Source organism: Hippichthys cyanospilos, chromosome 2 (assembly GCF_059441005.1).
Source record: "Hippichthys cyanospilos isolate Australia breed blue-spotted pipefish chromosome 2, RoL_Hcya_1.0, whole genome shotgun sequence".
NCBI classification, from domain to species: Eukaryota; Metazoa; Chordata; class Actinopteri; order Syngnathiformes; family Syngnathidae; genus Hippichthys; species Hippichthys cyanospilos.
In genome coordinates this window covers 34,574,833-34,591,562 of record NC_142370.1, presented here as the reverse complement: position 1 = coordinate 34,591,562, position 16,730 = coordinate 34,574,833, and the positions used below count along the sequence as shown (strand labels likewise).

Here is a 16,730-nt window from a genome sequence, read left to right as displayed (position 1 = left end):
TCAAAAACCAATTGCTTGATTCTTAGTTTACACGGCAAACAGAAATGCCAAACCGCTTACTGTATTTGAAGCCTTGGAGCAAGAGGCGAAACCATGTAAACGAGACACCCTTCCGCGGGTAGAAAAGCATCAATTATGAAGCTGACTGAGAACCTAAAATCAATCAGAGCCATTGTATAAGCTCAGCCAAAACAACCTTTTGGAACGGCATGAAGAAGAAAGAAACTAGCTGCGCGCGTACTAAAAAACAGACTTCAAACTGGTAGACCGATGAAAACAATGGCCTTTAACAACAAAAACATTTTGAGAGCTCAAAAACTGCTGGTGGATTCAGCAATCAACTCCAGAGGACATGAACATGGAGAAAAGAAGGGATGCTACAGGAGAGTAGAGGTCCCCAAGCGCCGGTCCGCGATTCGGTATCTGTCCGTGGGTCAACTGGTACCGAGTCGTATGGGCCACACCCGAAATAATCATGTTTTGGAACTGATTTAGTTTAGTATCCTTAAAAGTTCCAGTTCTGGGCTTGTTTGATTTTAGATTTTGTAATGATTTTGTCATATCTGTGTAGGTTAGTTGCGTTTTTGTCATGAGCTTTCGGGTTTCTGTTTTTTTTTCTGTTTGGATTCCTGTTACGTTTCCTCGCGTCGGTCTCGTTGGTATAATTTATTCCACCTGTTGTCCGCGTGTTCCCGCCCGCCGTGTGTCATCCAATCGGTTTCCCCTGCATCTCGTTCCCATTCAGCTGTTGCGCGTTTCCCTAGTTAGTCTACGTGTATTTACGCCTCAGTTTGGTGTCAGTTATTTATGGGGTCATGGTCTTTTCTTTGTAGTCCTCCGCCACTGTCGAATTCACCTCTTAGTCTTCCTCGTCCCTTGTTCTTCGCAGTTTCCCTGCTGTTTCCCATGAGTTAAGTTCAGTTTCTACTTCATTTGCTACTTTGTCCGGTTAGTAACTGATTTACGGCAATGTTTGATATTGGAAAGACACTGACAGCCTTTTTTTGGTGTACCGTTAGCGGTGAGCTCATATCGGATGTGCACTTTACTTTATATTCCCCCCCACCTCTCAAGCGTTGACCGGTCTGTGGTGATAAAAAGGTTGGGGAGCTCTGCACTAGGGAATACAAACTACTCATTAGCCGGAATAGGGAGGACGGGCTGGAACGTGACGCTGATCCTCAAAATTTAGTTTATAGACTAATGAAATAGATGAACCCTTAACAAATGTATGCATGAGATCTCTTAATGACAAGCCAAAAGGAATTTCAATTTAAACTCATTACTCACTACTTACACTTATTTGCAATTGCCTATTTTCTGGTTATTTTTACAGCTTTTTCATTGAAGTTCAAAGTTTGAAAACAAATGCAAATGCCAATGTACTGAATGCATCTCATTGCCAGAGACAAATATTAGCAATGAAACTTCTTGAGGAACCGTCGAAATACTGAACGATAAAATACAAAGAGTGAAAAGAGAGACGTTGCTTGATCATCGAATAAAAGCAGACAATTCTGTGGATAAATAACTCGAGTGAGGGAGCGACGTATATTACATTTATTTAATTAAATGCCTTAATACACTTGGTTGTTTTTATTTTTCTGTTTTTTCTGTGGCCTGTATAATGACTCCTATAATTGACATTTAAATTTGTCACCAAGGCTACTTTAAATAGATAAATAAGGTGGTGGGTAGAGTGTAAATATTATAAATATTCATAATATTTTTAAAATATATATAGAAACAAAATGATTTCCCTCAGAATACGCTCTTAAAGTGAACAAAAACACATGACGGTTAAGTAGTTGTTTCAAAAATCGGTCAGTTTACCACAATTTAGTATTGTTTTGTTTCGGTGTGTGGCGATAAGCCCGTTGGACCCCCAAAATCTTGAAAAACTTTCTGCTCTTCAACAGAAAGCATTTATGACCGTCAACAAAAGAAAATAGAAACAATCTAGAACATCTTGCTTGATTGAGGTTCGCCTCCTTTAGAAATGAAAGACATTTTTTTTTTTTCAAAGAAGCCCTTGCATCCCTCTATTTCCCGGATGCGGCCCTAAAAAAAAAGTTTGGACACCCCCGCAACAAAGAAACGCCTTGTCTCACTGATGATGTATGAGGCTCAAAGAAGCAGAAAATGTTAAGGTTGAGTTGATGATGTTTACTCCCAGCAGGCCCTTTTCGTTTCTTTTCTTTTCCCGGCACACAAAGCAAGGTGCGCGACAGAAAAAGGATTGCCATGTTTGCCGTGAGAGAACAAGGCCATCAACACCTCGGAGATGAAGTACAAGCCGAGCCAACGGGCCGTCTCCCGGCTCCAAAATCGTTGGCCTTTGACTGCGTGTTCTTCTGGATGAATGGACAAAACGATTCCTCCAGACACACTCGAAAGTCTTGTTAAAAGTCTTCCCTGAAAAGTCAAGCAAAGAAGGAACTACTTTGCGAGGAACACCTATCAAGTCCCTGGGTCAATTTGACCCGGGCGTATTTGCTCACTCAAATGCGTCTGAATAGATAATGATGGCTTAGGGTTAGGGTTGGGTTAGGGTTAATGGATAATCCAAATCCAACACTGATTTTTACATTCATGTGTGGAGTTTGCATGTTCTCCCCAAGCCTGCGTGGGTGCTCTCCAGGCACTCCGGCTTCTTCCCGCACCAAAATCGTGCGTGGTAGGTGTATTGGACATACTAAATTGTCCTTAGGTGTGATTGGGTGCATGAATTGTTATTCGTTTCCGCGGGCCCTGCCATTGGCTGGCAATCGGTTCAGGGTGTCCCCCGCCTACTGGCCAAAGTCAGCTGGGATATGCGCCAGCAACCCTTGTGAGGATAAGCGGCTCTAGAAAATGGATGGATGAATGGGCAAGCATTGAAAGAATACACCAGGGAGCTGAAATTTCACCCAGACAACATGTGAAATTTCCACATGGCACCAGCACTTTGTTATCACACTAGCAGGAGTGTGGCGTCCATTGGCTAGTATACTGCCAGAATGATGCGGGAGAAAATAACGAAAATGGTCATAATACGTTGGCGCCCTAAATTTGGGAGAGCCAGATGCCCCCCCCCCCCATATAGATGTCATGTATTATTCTCGGCATCCTTTCAAGCCTGAATTCAGCAGCCTCGCACTGACTCCCCCACAGTCTCCCATCACGCTCTCATCTCTGTCTGCCTGGAACAACTCGGTATGACATCAAACGGCGGCGCGCTTCCACTGAGCATATGCTCATCACGCTCGCCAAGTGCTTCTCATTACCTAGCCGCCGTTTGACGCCAGAAGACGAGCGAGAGACCAAGGACACCAGATGAATCGGGCAGATGTTTGCCTGGCCTCCTCGGCCGACGGTGCCGTGATCCTTTGCCTGCTAAACAAGTGTGACGGCGGGCGGGTGGCGAGGGCCGGGCCATGGGGGAGGGGTCAAATCATCTCGGTTTTATTCAGTCATTCTGGACCATTACAATTTTGATCGGTTTTAATGAAAGAAATGAAGCCGGCAAACATTTTTGAAAGGGTCCTGTTAGAATACAGGTACATAGGTTTTCCCATATTTACTCTTGATGTATTCAAAATATTTTTTTCAGCAGTATGAACTTGTGTGAATCATAAAAGGAAGTTGCCTGCGAGAAGAGACATGCACGAAAAGGCGCACTGTCTACATCTCTGTCCGTTCTCCTCGCGAACAAACATCATCTTAAAGCCGCTTGTCTTCCTTCCTTGTGTGTAGTTTATTAAATGTTCTAAGTTGACTGAACCTGACAATTCTATTGCAAAATATTGAAGAGAAAATTAATAAATACTGATTTAACCCTTGTGTCGTGTTTTGACCATTTTTAGATTGTTTTCTTCCACATCTTTATGGCAGATTTTGCCACATTGAATTTTGACCATCTGGGTGAAATTTCAGCCCCATGGTGTCTTCTTTCAATGTTTCCCCTGGGCAAAATATCGTACTAGGGTTAAAATCAGTTTTAACATAAATTTAAGATTCATAGCTTGTGTATAACCTGCTGAAAGAAATAGTCCAATGGTTTTGTTTGACTGAAGGAGCCTCTGCGAGGCCTGATGACTTCATGGTCACCGATAGGGCTCTGATGGTTTATTCACCTTAAATTGAAGTCATAAACCCAAGACACATTGATCTCAAGGTTTGATCCATTTGAATCAAAGTATTTGACATTGACACCGGGGCGCAATCTATGTCAACTTGAGGTGTGACAATGACGAAATCTGTCAGGACTTGGCTCAAAATCGGTTTTTCCAGGTTAAAAGAGGGCGTCCGGTAATCCTGGTCTTTTCAATGTGGGCCAACAATTTGCTGAGTCCTTAACAAATAGTGGGACAGGCCATTTTATTTACGTGGGGGCAAGGATGACCCAAGGGAAAAGGCTCATTTTTCTTTTTTTTTTTCCGTTTTAGACTAACCTGTAACCTGTATAAATGCTGTAAAAACTGTCAACCGTTGTTGAAAAGCAATATATATTGCTCTTTTCTTTTATTAATGTTAAAAAGGACATAGTGTTAGGTGTGCTAATAGCATTTTTAAAGATTATCTTACTTATAGTGGAGTGTGAAAGGTTTTCTCTTTCCTAGAGGGGGATTTGCAAAAAATCCTTGCGAAGCACTGCGTTAGCTTATCTACAGAGCACACTTGTGAGATAGGGGATCTGGGTCCGGGCTTCGTCTGTCTTCGGGTCATCGAAGACTCACTTTAGGTGTGAATGCGAGAGCACTATCCGAGGAAGAGGAGCGCTACCTACCCCGATGTCAAGTCGGACTAGTCGTCCAAGCTTTTGGCACGTAGGAGCGCATGTGAAATACGCTGAGCAAAAAGCATGACTGTGATGCAGCAAAGAGTGCGCCGCCCAATGACTCACTTGAAATTTCACTGGCAGAGCCCTCCGGGATGCCCGCCTCCTCATTTCACGCAAAAAGGCACAAAGCGCTGGACTAGTCCTCCCTCAGACTACGGTACAGTAAGACATGATTGTGCGAGGCGCAACTTTAACCTCGCTGTAGTATTTCTTCCGATCCTTTCATCGGAGCAAAAGCATTGAAAAAAATTGCACAAGGAAGCTGAAAATTCACCCGGATGGTGACAGCTTGTCAAAGATCAAAATGGCACGAGCACTTAGTTGTCACACTCCCAGGGGTTGGCTGAAATACTGTGAGAGGGATGCGGAAGCAAAAAAATAAAATATGAAACCAGTGCCGTCTCAGACAATATAATCACCGCATCAAGCGGAAAATGAGCAAGCGCACGAGACAGAAGCGAGCAGTGCGCTAGCCTCGTCCATCGCGGAGGTGGCCGCTGACGGCCAGAGAGAGAATTCTGTGAAATATGATTTTTGTGGGCTATCAAATTGATTTAGCTGTAAAAATTCTTTTCATTTTGTTTCATAAAGATGCACATACGTTTATAGCTCCTCTGCCTGTGGCGCTGTAGCGATTTGCTTGAAATTTACAGCCCGGCTCATAATCAAGCAGCGCTCGCTGAATATGGATGGAAAGCCACCATCAAAGTCACTGCTAGAGAAATAAGACATTTTTCTCCGAAACGTCAACGATTCCATGCGAGCGTGTAGCGATGGGAAAATGAAGCCTCGCCAAACACTTTTGAATGTTTTATTTTTATTTCTTTGGTTTAAAGATGCACTAGCCTTTATCTTTAACCAACAGCACCATCTAGAGGAATACACAAATATCACAGGTGCTTCATGAGGTGTCATTTTTCCATCACTACGCGCTAGCATAGAATTGCTGACATTTCTGAGAAAATTGGTTGATTTCTCTAACGGTGGCACTCCCAGCTAGCATGCAATGCTTGAGAAGACGCCCTGCTTCCGTTATCGACAAATTAAACCCTTCAAGTCATTCAATATCCGAACAGATGAGAATGAAATGAATGAGACTGAAAAGGATTTCCATTTCCTATTTATATGTCCCAACATCATCGGAATGGGGTTTTGTAGAAGCGCCACCTGCAGACCATAATGCAATATAACACACTGATAGATTCGTACGCTCCGATTCAAGGCTTCCGAGACAAACAACACAACGTTGTAGCGAGGAGAAAAAAAAAAAAAAAATCTATGGTGTTATCTTGCCGCGGCGTCCAGACCCGTCGATAGGACTGACGGAAGACATCTTTTGAGATATGACTTGAGGCTGTCACACTAAATTCTTAGATGACTCAGTGGGCCTTCAACGCTCAGTAGCGAGCGGCTCGGTTGATAAACGGCCAACATGCTCCACTGTACTTTATGGACGCCACTGTGTCTCACTCTTCTCCTGGCCAAATGTCATCAAGAGACCAATCAGATTTTATGCTAGCGAAGGAATCTCCTGGTTATTTGCGCTTTGTGGTGAGCTGATGTCCTCATGGAGCGCTTGCTGCAATCAATGGCTTATTTTAAAATTAAAATCTAAGGTGATGGGTTGACAGCTCCGCCCCTCTCCTAATTAACTATATAATGGTTCCTTATTTAAGAAATTCTTGGTTGCGTAAAAAAATACCTATGGTTTTAGATATACAGTAGGTCCAGTATTGCCAGCCACCTACTGTACCATATGGAAGCCCGCAGTAGCGCAAACGCAGGAAGTGCCCGCAAGTTATTAAGTACAGTAATGTACTGTACATTATTGGTGTTATTTTATAGTGCAGCACTTGGACCATTTTTTTTTTTGCATTCTTCAGTACTGTGCTCATATACCCTCCATGTTTTAAATACTGCACTTTTTGATTAATAAACAAGTTTTGGAAAATATAATTTTGCGTTTTATTACTTGTGTTATTACACATGTGCTGTATTTAGCTAACGTACATGCACGTTCAAGCAGGACGTGTACCTTTTTCCACATAAGGAAATTCTGTTAGAAGAATAGCTTGGACAACACAAATACGATTCCTTACTAGAGAAGACTTACTGTACGTCTTTTTTTACACGTTCCATACGGGGTTTCCAACTTAGTTTTGCATCTATTGAAACGAGAAAGTTTACTCTTTCTGTTGCAATTGAGCCGACTGTGATTTGGACTTGTTTTGTTTTTCTAGGGCTAAAGATGATAAACGCTTTTGTTTAAATTCAAAGATTATCTATCTATCTATCTATCTATATGCCTACCTACCTTCTCACCCATCCTACTCTACCTTTCCCTAACCCTACCACACCCTACCCTACCCTTCCCTAACCCTCCCCTACCCTACCTTACCAAACCCTACCTTACCCTTCCCTAACCCTACCCTACCATACTCTACCCTGCCCAACCCTGACCCTACCCTACCATACCCTGCCCTACCCTAACCCTACCCTACCATATCCTACCCTATGCTACTCACCCACCCTCTCTCTGTCTGTCATTTTAAAGAGGAGTTTGACCGTCCAACTGCAGCAGAGTCCAACAATTTGTCCAGCTCCTAATTAATGTGGTTAAGAACGTCAAAGGCTCCCAACAAATCAGCCGCCCGACTTGAAAGTCGCGACGCGCGGCCACGGCGCCGACCGCCCCCCTCGCACGGGGAGCGCGGTCCGCCGAAGGAATCCAGACATTTCCAAATTTATCGTTGAATAAATTGGCGGTGTAGAGAGCGGGCGACAGGCCATTGATCGCGGCGGGCGCTGGCTGGATGCCGTGCACAGACAGGGCTGCTGCGCTTTGATTTCCTGTCCTGGCTGGCCTGACAGATGAACTACAGAGTGGATGGAGGCAAAACGGGCACTCGTTGCCCGCGCGGCCTCACCTTTCTACCCGAAGCCGGCCGGACCCCCTCCCCTGGCCCAAAACCTTCCGGACGTGCTGCTTGTCAGTTCTGGGCACGGATTACGTTCCGGCTTTCAAAGAGGAGCTACAAAATAGCAGGCAATTGTCGGGATTGCAAAACTGAGAAGGGTTTTTAAATGGACAAGGTGGAATATCCCCTGAAACATTTCTTTGCTTTACTGTTTCTCACCCTTGATGTGGGCCATTTTCAATATATTGAATTTTCGGATTGCTCTTTCTGACTAGAAAACTTTTATGACGTGAGTAAGTAGTATAAACCAGTCATAAGTGAATAAATTAAGTAAAAAAGTAAGCATTATTGCCCTATTACTGTTTTTATTGCTTACTATTGTCTCCCTTATTATTTGCTCCATTGTGTGGGAAGTGAATGGAATAAGAATTCGATTGTGTAGTGTTACTAAGTATATGACAATGAAACTCTTGAATCTTGAAGGAAGTAAGTAATTCATTTCACTACAAAACGTTATTCAGACGCAAATGATTACTTACCGATGCAAAATTTTTGCATTTGCTAACGTAGACCGAAAGGAAATATCTGACACAAACGAAAATGCTAACGAGTTAAACACATACAAGGCAGCACTATAGAACACGCTGAAGATAAGAACTAACATTAGCTAGCATGTCATCCCTCACTACAAAATGTAATATCAACGGCGGCCAGAGGAGGCGCCAAAAACAATGATCAAGCCAAACAAGTTAAAGATTAAAAAAAAAGTCATTCATTGGATTTATTCTTTAGATTTACTGAGCCCAAGGTACTACCTTGGCTCCATAACGGTCTGGACTTTGACATCCAACAAGCGGGCTGGATTAAAATTCAACCATTACACGATTTTTTTTTTTCCAATTTAAAGCATGATGCATTTTCGGGCTCAGTCGGAATGAGGAGCGGGTGACATACAGGGGTGTCCGAGGCTAAAAACACGCTCTATTTACTCTGGAATATAATGGTGAGTAAAGTTCACGGAGATTGATTAAACAATTTTGCAGCATAAGACACTAATGAGACGATTGTGCCATGAAAAGTAGCACGATCCAAACATCTTTGAGAGTCCTGTTGACGGAAGCATATGAAGTGCAAACGTGTAAATTAGAAGCAAAGGGAGCACATTTCCATGCTCATGCGCTTCATTTTTCGCATCACTGTCTACTTGTGGCATCAGCACGCCGCCAGATATGTCGGCGTAGGCGCTCTTCTTCCTTCCACTCGCTAATTATGCTGCTGGCCAGAGCTTGATTAAAAGATCTAATCTCCGAACGGACTGTTGTAGTGCTCCCATGTAAATAGACATGAAAAAATACATAAATATACATAAAAACATATTAAAAATCTATTTTTTTTTGCAGAAGGAAATAAATAATGTTTTTTTTTCTGGTTGTTTGTTTTGTTAAAAAAAATATAAAATATAAATCAATATTTTCTTGACTGGTCTGACTTAGAAAAATAGCAAGAAAATAGGGAGTTAAATCTGGAATAAAGTTATGATTGAAAATCCTCACAGGAGAGGATGATTTTTTTGAAATAAATAAAATAAAATTCAAACTTCATGACATGTCCAATTTACAAGGAAGAAAAATATCGAGAAAAGAAAAAGTGTGGAAAACCAACAATGAAAGTTATGGTCAAAAATAAATTCACATTTTTGAGGTTGATTTGTTTTTGAATAAATAAACTTACATTTTTTTTGTCTGGTCTGACTTATATAGAAAAAACAAACAAACAAGAAAAATAGAAAGGCAATCCTACAAGAAACAGAAATCTGTGATAGACTGAAGCAGCGATAACCGAACCGTGATGTAGTGAGGGAACATTGTACACCGTTTTTTTTGGTTTTTTTTGGTGCTAGCGATAGCGACTGGTGTTAAGATGCTAATGAATGTACGTTGCATTTGGTCAGGCGACCTAAAATGTTGAAAGAGCCAAATGGAACCGAAAAAACACAAACAACAAATCTGCTAAAACGTTGAAAGCCCTCCAAAAGCCTGATAATAAAGGCCACACGCGGAACCACGCTAAGTGGCTATAATAGCCTTCTATCAGAATGACAAGTCGGCTAAAATAATAAGCCTTTGCAACGACATTTTTATTTTCCCTGCGGCATCCCGGAGGCAACTGCTGTACGACGACGCTTTTAGGTGAACTGCTATTAGCGTAAGGTGCTATTTAGCGCCTTCCCTCGCCGGCTGGACTGCACGAAGCCGGAAGTGCGCACGTAGAAAATAAAACAAACACAGTCCCTTGAGACCATGTACACAAATGCAAACAAATGTCTCACTTGAGAATCTATGATGAACAACAATTAAAAACAAAGGGGCATATGCAAATGAATGAATTATGTTGTGGCTACCCAATAAATAGAATGAATAATAGAAGTAATTAATTTAACCAATGAACTACCTATGTGTCATTCCAAAAAATATCGTATTTTCTGAACTATAAGGCGCATCGGATTATTAGGCGCACCCTCAATGACTGACCTTTTTTTTTCATATAGAAGGTGCAGCGCATTATAAGAAAAACACAATAGAAGTTACAGTAGCGGCTGTGGTTGCATTATACATCCACTAGATGGAGCCGCACTAAAGGGAATGTCAAGAAAAACATTTTTTTTTACTCGTCTAGATGGTGCTCTTGATTTCAAAATAAAGTCTACCCAAATGGAAATTGATTACATTTCCACGTCATCTATAAAGCAAGGGTGCCACCTAGAGGAACTAAAAAGCATCACAGATGTTTCATTATGCTTCATAGTTTCGTCACTGTTTATTAGTGAACTTCAAAGTGCAAACGCATCAAGCAATCAGCAAAAAAAAAATGCATTTGAACGAAAACAGACCGTTTGTATTTATTTCTTTGAATTCACCTCACAGGTGTTGATTGAATTCATTGCGGTGGTCCAAAATCAGACATGGCAGCAAGCTGATGAGGCGGTGGGGGTTCAGTTCCCACCCAGCAACAGCATGGATGTGTGTGAAGGTTTTTCTGCCCCTGCATGTGCCCTTTGATTCACTGGCAACCAGTCCTGGTTTTAGTCGAGATTTCACCTAACGTCAGCCGGGATAGGCTCCAAATAAATGTTACCTTTTTTTTTTTTTTTCAGATTATCCACAGGGAAAAAAACTCTCACCGCATGCACGGAAATCATCTCAGCAATCTTAAAACTGCCCAAAATTGATGGAGCGGGGCTACTTTTTTTTTCCATGGTTCTCCGGACCAGCAGCTGCACGCCAATCAAATAATCGAGCAAAGGCAATTTGGGGGTGAAGTAAGAGCGCAGACTTACCGTCTCGGAGCAGATGGGAGTAGAGGAGCCAGAGGAGCAGCAGGCAACAGAGGGACGCACCTCCACCTGCGGAGATGGTCTTCACTCCGGACTGCATCCTGCAGTTTTTCCGCCCCGCCTGGATCACCGAAACTTTGCTCCTTTCTCCTCAACTATCAATCACATCAGCGGCTAATCCACGGGAGCCTCCACATCCTGTCGATGGCATCCATTTTGGACTAATAAAGGGAAGGGGGTGGGGGGGTGGGGGGGGTAAACATTCAAAATAAATAAATAAATAAAATTGCCTCCAGTCCCCCCTTCCCCAAAATAATCCCTCCGCGAGGCGCAGATCCCAGTCGGCTTTGCGAAGGCACAATATCGCTGGACGCGTCCAAGTTCACGCAGATGCGGCTCCGCTTTGGTGGGATCGAGCGGTTCCGATGAAAGCTGGGCTCTGTATGAGGGAGAATGTGCGCTTCTGAGGATGATGATGGCGATGAAGAGCGGGGGGAGGCTGGCGCGCGGTAAATAAGGCCCCCTCCTTCCCTCCCTCCCTGGCGGGCTTCATTTCCACGCACGCCGTCGCATCCCAAGCCGCGCGAAGCGCTTGTGCGCAAATGAGCCGTGCGGCGAGTCGGCGATGACGCTCAAAGCGCAAAAAGTGCGTCAGAAGTGCAAGCGCGCGCAAGAAGGTGGAAGAGAAGGACGTGCTCGTCATGCCGAGGCGCTCGGGGGGGTCATTTTGGATTCAACAAACACCCCAACCACCACTTGATCACATATGTTTCAACACTTTCCTGTATGGCAAAGTAGTTCCGGGCAGTGTTTTGACGACATTTTTTTTCGCCATACGTTTGCCCGGTTACCTGTTGCTAAGCAGAATTCCAGGACATAAACGGGGCGTGAAATTGAAGGAAACACAAACGCACTCAATGGTTCAGCGGTTCTCAAATGAAACAAAAAAAACACGCAAGAATCTTTTAAGAATCATTTTTGAGCTAATTAAATGTTGAAAAAGTTTATAAAACTAATTTTATGTTAAATTTCATTATTTTTAAAAGAAAGATTCTCCCCCATACAAGAATGGTTCAACCCAATTTGTCACGTGCCACCTGGTTTAATTTTGTGAACCGATCTCTGGTGTGATCCCAAAGCAGGATGCTTCATTTTGAATATTTTTCTGTGGACAAATATTTATTTATAATTATTTCTTTCCGAGAACAGGTCCGACACTTGATGTTGATCATCTTTAGAGGAGACATGTTTATTAATAATTAAGTTCATTTTTTTAAAATAACATATTTCATCTACAATCCAAAAGAGGTCACTCTATGTTGATTTGTTTGAAGTTTGAAGGGTGCTATATTTTAATAAATCAAACACTGATGACATACATTAAGTCTAACATTAAGTTTAACCTAAAGGCGCTTGAGGGGCATTTGACTGAAAACATATTTCACAAGGGTACATCACTGAAAAAAATCGTGAGAGAACCACTGCTATACTCAAAAATAGTTTTCTTAGTGATGGGAAAATGAAGCCTCATGGGGCAATTGTGATTCTTTTTTTTTTTTACACATTGAGATGGTGCTCTTGGTTTAAAGATAAAGGAGAATGAAATACGGAATGTATTATATTTCCACTGCATCTTTAAAAATCGATGTCATCAATGACTTGTATTAGTTAAGGTAATCGTTTGCTTTAGTACTTACAGTAAGTATGTAACGCAATCAATTACTTTTAAAGGGATAGTGTTTAGGCCGTTTTTCATTCCGGACAGCAGGGGGTGCTGCAGGTGCTGCACTTGCCATTTCCGTAGCTATAACAAACATTGCCACCCCCCATGTAATATCATTTAATGATAACTAGATCTATTATTATATTTAAATCATACTGTTGGTCATTAAGAACACGTTCATTTTCAAGTTGTTGAAATTTACAATCATTTAATTTCTTCCTTTTCAATAAAAAACGCTCTAAATCTTACACGCTGTCCCTTTAATTAAGGGGACACCCTGGACTGGTTGCCAGCCAATTGCAGGGCTCACAGAGAATAACGACCTTTCGTGCACCCAATCACACCTAAGGAGAATTTACTATGTCCCATATAAACAATTACAAAATGTTCATACGAATGTCTGGACAAAAAAAAAGTAAAAATATGTCTTGGGATCGAATGAGTTCATATTCGAAGAATCACCATTATTATTTTGACCGATTCCGTTGGTGAAATAGCCCCGCTCCAAATGAAAAGTACTTGGTGTTGAGGCTGAGTCATACGGCCGCTTTTAAAAGATCCACTTGCCAACCGCCACTGTGTTCCCGCCGCACGGCTAAGAAAATTCCACTCTACAGCATTATAGTCAATGCGAGTGTGTGCGTGCACGCCTGTGCGTGTGTGTGTGTGGTGCGCTCAAAAGCAAAAAGACAGTCTATCTTGTGAAAGTGCACCATTTAAGACTCCCTTGCCACTCAAGGATCATTACCATAACTCATAGCTTCCCAAAGACACACACGCATGCGCCATGCGCCATGCGCCATGCGGCACGGACTAAAGAAGGTGCACTTTTATTAGCGGATGAAGACGTCCCCCGGTGTGCGCCTCTGCCACCGGCCTCCCTCTCGATGGCTTTTATGGTGACGGATCGGGCCGGCCTCATCGCCGCTGTCGCGCCGTGAAAAATGAACTTTCAAGCGGGTCGGCCGGCCTACCTGAAGCCTGCTGCTTCTGTGCGAAGGACCACGCGGGACGCTTGTGCAGGATTTTGTCCCATCCGTTGATCCGCACGTCAAAGGCATTTCACGCCGAAGGGAAAGCGTCGACGCAAGGGAGCTGAAATTACACCCAGATGGTGAGAATTTATCAAAGTTCAACAGAATCGATATCAATCGCTTTATGCTACAAATGCTATTCATTACAATAAAAGCACGTTTAACAGATGCAATTGAGTTCTAAAACCTTTGCGGGGAAATTCCTGGCATAAAGGAAAACGCTAACGAGCTGAACGCATACAAGGTAGCACTGTATAAAACGTTGAAGATAAGAACTAACATTAGCTAGCATGCTATCCACAGTTACAAGTTGTCGGATCAACAAACAAACACATTTTGGGCATATTATCATAAATAATCACATTCTTACAAAGAAAATACAACTTACAGGTGCTAGTTTATGTGACACGCGTTTCACAGGGAGATCGAACAACGTGTGTGTCACCGACAGCGACTGCTCACAGTTGAAGCCGTAGCGTCCTTCCTCACTACGAAATCTAATACCAACAGCGGCCAGAGGGGGCGCCAAAAAAACAAAGACGAAGTTAAAAAAAAGCACAAATAGATAAGAAGTAACATTCACAGTCACAAGTTGTTGGATCAACAAATACAATTAATTTGGGGCATACATGACAACATTCTCACAAATAAAGTACAACTTACAGACACACGTGGGCCAGATTTCACAGAGAGAACGAACACTGCTCTCAGTTGAAGCCGTAGCGTCCTTCCTCACTACGAAATCTAATAGCAACAGCGGCCAGAGGGGGCGCCAAAAACAAAGATGAAGTTAAAAAAAATCACAAATAGATAAGAAGTAACATTAGCTTGCATGTTATCCACAGTCACAAGTTGTTGGATCAACAACCAAACTGATTTGGGGCATATTATCACAAATGACAAAAACTTACAGACTCTCGTAGCCCAGATTTCACATCGAGATAGAACGCGTGTCACCGACGTTTGCCAAACGTGCGTTCATTTTTTTAAACTTCAATCACTTGCCCCAGCGACGTTAAAATAACAGCTCGGCACACTGGCCACTTACTAGAAATAGCATTCGCTCCTGTCAGTCCAAAGTGTCAATGGAGTCGAGCCCCGCCGAAAAAAAGGCAACGGACGGAAGTTTCCGGAATGATTCCGCCATTGGCCGTTAGCCCGGAAGGCTAGCGGAGATTCCCAGCAGGCTTTCACGTTTACAGCAAACGCATCTCCATTGTCGTTGTTTGATATTGTTATGCAAAGACGGGCTTTGGAATATTTGTTTTTGATCGGGAATGTTTAATGGCCTCCACGCATTCAATTACCAGGCGCGGATTCCGCCGGCCAGTCGATAGTCATCCTCTCATTAATGGTCCAGAACTGATTAGCAAGGACAGAGAGAGAACTGGCTGAAACGTTATTCATTTCAAGCGTTAATTAAATCCTGCTAGGTGGGACTTTCAATCCCATTAGAAGCTCTGCCGGCATTTTTCTAAACACCACTTAACGTCATGCTAGGGCTAAAAATAAACAGTGCTTGTGAAATATGCTCCAGTGTTGCTGTTTTTTTTTTTTTAAGCATTATTTTCTGAACAGGAAATTGCAAAAATGCTGATGGATATTTTTGCTGAGATGAAATGGCAGCAATAAATATCTTGATGTTTTGCTGATTGGCAAAATTTGTTATTATTTTTCTGTCTCAATGGCGCTCCGGAGCCGCCGCCGGGCAAAGCGAATCGCTAATGGCGATGAAAACGTCTTGTACTCGGCCATGTTGATTAGAAAACGATTTTGTTCCGATCACATGTTGATGTGTAAAAAAAAAATGAGTATGCACCCCCAGTCTCTTGTGCATACATTCTCGAAGCTTCTCAAATACATTTTGCAAACCACTTACCGCGCCGATTATTATCTGAAGATTATTATCGAAAGAAATTGTATACCTAAAACTGTATCCTTTTTAACATTAACAAAAGAAAATAGCAATATAAATCAACTTTCAACAACTTTTGTTAAAGTGTTTGTATATGTTATAGGTTAATCTAGATCTAAAAAAAAAGGGCCTGAAAAAAAAATCAGATTCTTACTTTATTGCAATTACACTTCACATGGCAAAAAATAAAGGCTTTTTCCGAGGGTTATCCGTGGGGTTAGCCCCTTTCACACCGTAGGGACTCTTCTGCTGTAGCCTGGTAGCCGGAATTCCGTTCACACCCAAAAATGTTCCAGGTCTGGGGATCTACCAAAAACCTTCTAAGCGCCTATTTGTGACTAGGGTCTTCAGCTACCTACCCGGGTTATGCTAACTAACTAGCCCCGTTCACACCAAAGAAACTCTACCACTGTACCCGGGTAGCTTGCGTTCCCGTTTTGCCGACGGACCAACGAATGACAGGAACGCTTAAAAAAAAAACAGAACTAAAAATGTTGGAATTGCAATGTTCATCCGTCGACATTGCGTCAGATGACCATCATATGTCCGTCAGCCCGCCACGCCCCTTTTTGCTTACTTAAATAGAATTCAACTGACTTGCACGACGCTTTACAGTACCACCAAACAGAGAAGAAATACGCTCGGTTGTGCCAATAAACCGGATTGCTTCAAATCACTACTTGCTATAACATAGCTGACGTTAGCGGAGATTTATTTGTAGTCGCTCCCTTTCTTAGTCCCGGTTTCGTGAAGCAAAACTCATTTGGTCTGAAGGGGCTATTGCCTGTTTGTTATTGTAACATGCTGTATTATGAATTTAGTTTGAAAATAAAGACTTTTTATAATGAAGTAAAATCGTAATTTAGCGGAAAAAAAAATAAATGATATGTTTTGGAGCTGTAATTTCAATACAGTGATATTTTTGCTCAGTGTTGCCCACAATCTTTCTGTCCTGGAGCACTATCTGTGCTCTACCCGATTTTG

At 42.4% G+C, this 16,730-nt stretch overlaps 1 protein-coding gene and 1 long non-coding RNA gene across 2 annotated transcripts in view; one reads left to right on the top strand and one right to left on the bottom strand.

Annotated features, from left to right (window-relative positions):
* The window catches only part of LOC148428358 (uncharacterized), a 60,924-nt gene extending 49,661 nt beyond the window's left edge, over positions 1-11,263 (top strand). The window contains exon 3 of the long non-coding RNA XR_015864738.1: positions 10,895-11,263. This is a non-coding gene — a long non-coding RNA (uncharacterized LOC148428358). The remainder of the gene's footprint in view (positions 1-10,894) is intronic.
* The window catches only part of tafa5l (TAFA chemokine like family member 5, like), a 43,194-nt gene extending 28,515 nt beyond the window's left edge, over positions 1-14,679 (bottom strand). Inside the window, exons 1-4 of the mRNA XM_088407534.1 lie at positions 14,495-14,679; positions 14,220-14,328; positions 13,772-13,892; positions 11,078-11,295 (exon numbers count right to left, since the gene is read on the bottom strand). Coding sequence (XP_088263660.1) covers positions 11,078-11,174 — 97 coding nt within the window. The 5' untranslated portion in view covers positions 11,175-11,295; positions 13,772-13,892; positions 14,220-14,328; positions 14,495-14,679. The remainder of the gene's footprint in view (positions 1-11,077; positions 11,296-13,771; positions 13,893-14,219; positions 14,329-14,494) is intronic.
* Positions 14,680-16,730: the final 2,051 nt, after the last annotated feature.